Genomic DNA, 4,565 nt, shown 5'->3' with positions numbered 1-4,565 from the left:
GAAGCTCCTCCTTCACCTAAAATTCCTCCCTCACCTAAAGCTCCTCCTCCACCTAAAACTCCTTTGAATGAATTTTTGGTTCACAAAAACCATCTCTGAACTGAAAGCAGGTTTGGACGATTCTAAAGAGTAGTTTCTCTCCATGAGGTTTCTTTTTATTTAAAAAGAGTGTATTTTTAATTTGATAAATAAAATATTTCCCTGCAGGTAATTGAACACCATTATTAACCCATGAATGATGCGTTTTAGTGGTTTGTTATTGTAACTATGAAAGTCTATTTGAGAGTTTTTCCATTTGTCAAACATGACAAAATGAAAGAAAACATTATGCAAAATATTCAGAAATCTACGAAATATTCTCCAAAATCTGAATGAGAAGATACCGACAGAAAACAGTTTGGCCTCTGGGAAATAAATTCTTTCTTTGACAGTAAAATAAAGTTGTGGATCAGAACAACAGAACCAGACCGGCACATATAAAGTCTGCTTTAAAATGGAATTAAATACAAACTCCATCATGAATTTTACCCAGAATTCTTTTCTCTTTTATAGAACTGTTGCGGGAAAAACAATCCAGTTCTGTCTCTGGACAAATCCAGTTCCATGAGCAGATAGAAACGTCCCACCACGCGATCTATGCTTCTGCAGACACACGTCTGCAATACTGCAAAATGACTGAAGCGTTGATGTCTGAACGGATCCAGGAAGGTAAAGGTGAGCAGACCTGAGGGTGGAGCCGTCAACCCGAGCTCTGCAGCTCCAGACTCTGACGTCTGCAGGAGAACATTTCTGCACTGAAGCCAGGAGGCCAGCAGGAATCGGACAAACATGACTCATGTTTTGATGGAAAATCACTGAAAAGGAGAAGGTGGGCGTGGTCTCTCTGCCAGCTTTTTCAGTGAGTACACAAACTAATTTATGAACAAAATTGTCAGTTTATGCTAACAGTCACTTACTTTGTTTTTAAAAGTTTTTTTTTATTATCCTCCAACTTCATTAATTCAATCTGTAAATATTTTAATCCCTAAACCTAATTTTCACCAATTTTCTCAGGAAAGATTAATTTCTGTTTTTGTCAAATCCAGTCAGCTGTTATAAAAATCATCTTTACATGTATTCATTCATCTCATCATCAATGTCCGTCACACGCCTCTAAAAATGTAGTTTTAGAGTGTTTAATAAATGTTTATCCTGTTCATCCTGTGACCTCAGGTGTGTTTTGGATTTTGCCCCCGTGTGATTGAGTTGGACCCCCCTGCTGTACATCTCCATCACCTTCTGTGCACTTTAAAAAGGTGAATCATCCATTAAAGTTCTAACTTTACTGAGTTCAAATGAAAGGTATTGTGTTTGTTGAGTTTCTGAGTCAAGAAAATGTTATTTTTTTTTTTTAAGACGAATGAATCCTTGATGGAACCATGAATGAAATGTTAAACTTCAGAATAAAACGGTTTCAGTTTGTGAGTTCACACTCCGGTCTGGAACCCAGTACTCCGTTTTCCTGAAACACTCAGGCAGGTAGGACTCGTCCTTCCAGCAGGACAGAGTCAGACAAACAAAGATGGACAGCAGCTCTGCAGGTTCTCAGGTGAAGACAGACACCGCCCCCGTCACTCCCTCCCTCCCCCCTCGGGGCTCAACAACAGTGATTGAGTGGGTGGTAAATGAGGCCCTGACTGGAGAACTGGACCCACCTTTTTACTGGCAAATACAAAACAAGCTTAAAGTGAAAAAGCATGAACCTAGAATGACACGGCCCCCTCCCTCAGAAGCATCAGACTTTGACAACAAACACTGGAATTGTTGGTTCCATTTCTGCAGCGCATAAATGCCCCCACCTCACCACTCAGCATTTTCACAGATTAGCCCAGATCTTCCACCTGGACCGGCCCGACTCCCTTTGACCTTCATTTGGTTTGTCCCTGACCTCGCAGTAAGACAAAGACTGCACTGAAAACCCCGTTAGTGACCAACAGCAGCTCCTCTCTGCTCCCAGAATGCCTGGTGTGGTATAGATTAACCAGAAATCCAGCTCAGCCTCAGCCCTGCCCTCTCCAGGGAACTAGGTGAAGAGCCATGGCTCCCATATGGCCTGCAGTCTGGTTCTGTCCCACAACCCCTAATGCTCTGAGATTAGACCTGGGGGGCTCACCTCACTGTCGTGCTGCTGGCAGAAGTTCATCCGGTCCTGGAACAGGGACAGCAGCGCGAAGTTGTTCTGCAGGGACTGGGCGATGGACACCGACACCACCGGCTGGCTGGAGTTGGCGTTGACCCTGCTGGGGGGGAAGCTCTCCCCCAGGCGCTCGATGAAGTGGTCTTTGGTCAGGCGCACGCGCTGGTGCGCGCGCACGCAGTTGTCACACAGGTACTCCTGGCAGTCCAGGCACTGGGAGGTGGCCGGGTTCTCCTCGTCGCAGGAGCTGCACTGGGGCTCTCCCATGTGGTGGAGCAGGCCCCCGTGGGAGTGGTGGAAGGCCGGGGAGCCCCCCACCAGCCCCCCGCGGTGGTGGTGGCCGTTCTTGTTCTGGATCTGCTCCTCGGAGCTCACCACCACGTCCAGCAGGTTGCTGAAGAGGAAGTTGGAGGACGGCAGCGAGTCCACGCCGGCCTCGGAGATGGACACCTTCTGGTCGCAGGTGGGGCAGCGCAGCTTCAGGGGGTCGCTGGGGCTGCGCTGCCCCTCCAAGCACTGGCGGCAGAAGGCGTGCAGGCAGGGCAGGACGTGCAGCCTCCGGCTGGTCTGGCTGGACGACGAGGAGGTGTGAGAGGAGGACGAGGAGGTGGAGGAGCTGGAGGAGATGGGGGCCGAGGAGCCGCACAGCTCCTTGCAGAGCGGACACGTCTGCAGGTCCGAGTCCGGGAACGAGGCCATCGGCGAGCAGGCTCGGTCCACTACAGGAGCAGGGGGGAGGCGTTCATCTGAGGACACGTGAGCGGGGGGGTCCTCGCCGCACTGAGGTAGATTCACCAACAGACCCCCCCGAGAGCAGCGGGGCCGACTTTCCCCTCAGAGAATCACAGATCATCAAAGGTTCGGAGCTCAGTCTTCACTGGTTCCGTCTCAGCAGAATGTGCCCCCCCCCGCCCCGGCAGCACCATGACCTGGGGGCTCCGCTGCTCGTCTTTCGGGTCCGCTCGGGTGGCGTCGGGTCATCTGCCGAGACTCCGTCAATCATTCATGAAAACCGACGAACACGAACACGGGTCCTCCGACGGTCTCCGTGCCCGCACGCGCTCTCCTGTCCGGCCGGGCTGCGTGGAGGAATGCGCGCCGCGGTTCGTGGCGAGTTTCGTGCTCGGTAGTCGCCTCTGGGAGCGGCCGGTGGCCTCACGCGGCGTCTGCGGAACTGCGGACCCGAATCCCGGCGGACATGTCGCGGTCGCGCGGCGATAGCAGCTCCTGGAGCCGCTCCGATCTGGAGCAAAAATGGACCCACTTCCGTCCTGAGGCGGCAGATGGAGGGGGTGTGCCCCGCGCGCGCTCCCGACTGGAGTCTGGTCACGTTTTGACCGCGTGCGAGCGCGAGCTCGATTCCAGAGCGTGACAAACGTGCGCACAGACCCCCACCCCCACTCCACTACGGATGAGTTTCTTATCCTACAACTTTATTGAATTCGGTTATTATTGTTTTCCTATTCCGTCCAAACTGGGTCCACAGCAGCGGTCTGCAACCTCTACCACGGAAAGAGACATTAGTGCTATTGTTATGAGAAATATAAATAAACTATTATTTTTGGCATAAATAAAATCTCCCCCAAATATGAAGCAGTTTATAACAGGAATATCAAACTAACACAAATGGACAAAATCCTAAACACACCTTATGTCTCTACGAACAGGATAAACATTTACTGAACACTTTAGAACGACATTTTTAAAACTTTTTAACTGTAACTTTTTAACATAATTATGAATAATAAAGAGGCAGGAATATTATTCCAGAATGAATCAACTTAAACCTTAAATAACTTTCAGTATTTTACTCTCCATAAAAATATATTTAGTCAAAATTATACAAGTTAGAAATGAGCTCAAGATAACATCGGGTCATTAATAAAAATAAAATAAAGTGAACTGGAGGGCCGGATAGAATTACCTGGAGGGCCGGATCCGGCCCCCGGGCCTTGACTTTGACATATGTGATTTATACATCGACTGTAAAAATAATTAATAATTAAGATTTATACAGTAACTCTTAATAGAGGTTCACATGACTTCCTTTCAAAATAAAAGACTTCCTGTGTAACATAGGATCATCTTGGAGTAAATTCTACTGTTAAGTAGTGTAGCGTCAGCAATGAAAGATATTTGTATTTAAAATGAAAACAGAGCTAAATAACTGTATTTTTTCAACACTGTAATTTGCTAAAATGTTTAGTTCTTGATTATATAACCACTATGGAGGCTAAAAGTAATTTTTAGGGTCAGGAATCGATCTTAAAAATTAACTAATTAATTGCAAACCTGTGAAAAAAATTATTCTCAATCGGAATTGCTTTTTTTTTTTTACAGTATTTGCCTAAATTAAATGTACACTCAAAAGTGTACATTTAGCACATTT

The 4,565-nt window shown here is 47.3% G+C and overlaps 1 protein-coding gene across 1 annotated transcript in view; it reads right to left on the bottom strand.

Annotated features, from left to right (window-relative positions):
* The window catches only part of trim71 (tripartite motif containing 71, E3 ubiquitin protein ligase), a 34,454-nt gene extending 30,897 nt beyond the window's left edge, over positions 1 to 3,557 (bottom strand). The window contains exon 1 of the mRNA XM_024257912.2: positions 2,153 to 3,557. Within this exon, the coding sequence (XP_024113680.1) occupies positions 2,153 to 2,875 (723 nt within the window). The 5' untranslated portion in view covers positions 2,876 to 3,557. The remainder of the gene's footprint in view (positions 1 to 2,152) is intronic.
* Positions 3,558 to 4,565: the final 1,008 nt, after the last annotated feature.

Source organism: Oryzias melastigma, linkage group LG11, assembly GCF_002922805.2.
Source record: "Oryzias melastigma strain HK-1 linkage group LG11, ASM292280v2, whole genome shotgun sequence".
Classification (NCBI taxonomy): Eukaryota; Metazoa; Chordata; class Actinopteri; order Beloniformes; family Adrianichthyidae; genus Oryzias; species Oryzias melastigma.
The sequence above is the reverse complement of the archived record's forward strand: the minus strand, read 5'-3'. Positions and strand labels throughout refer to the sequence as shown.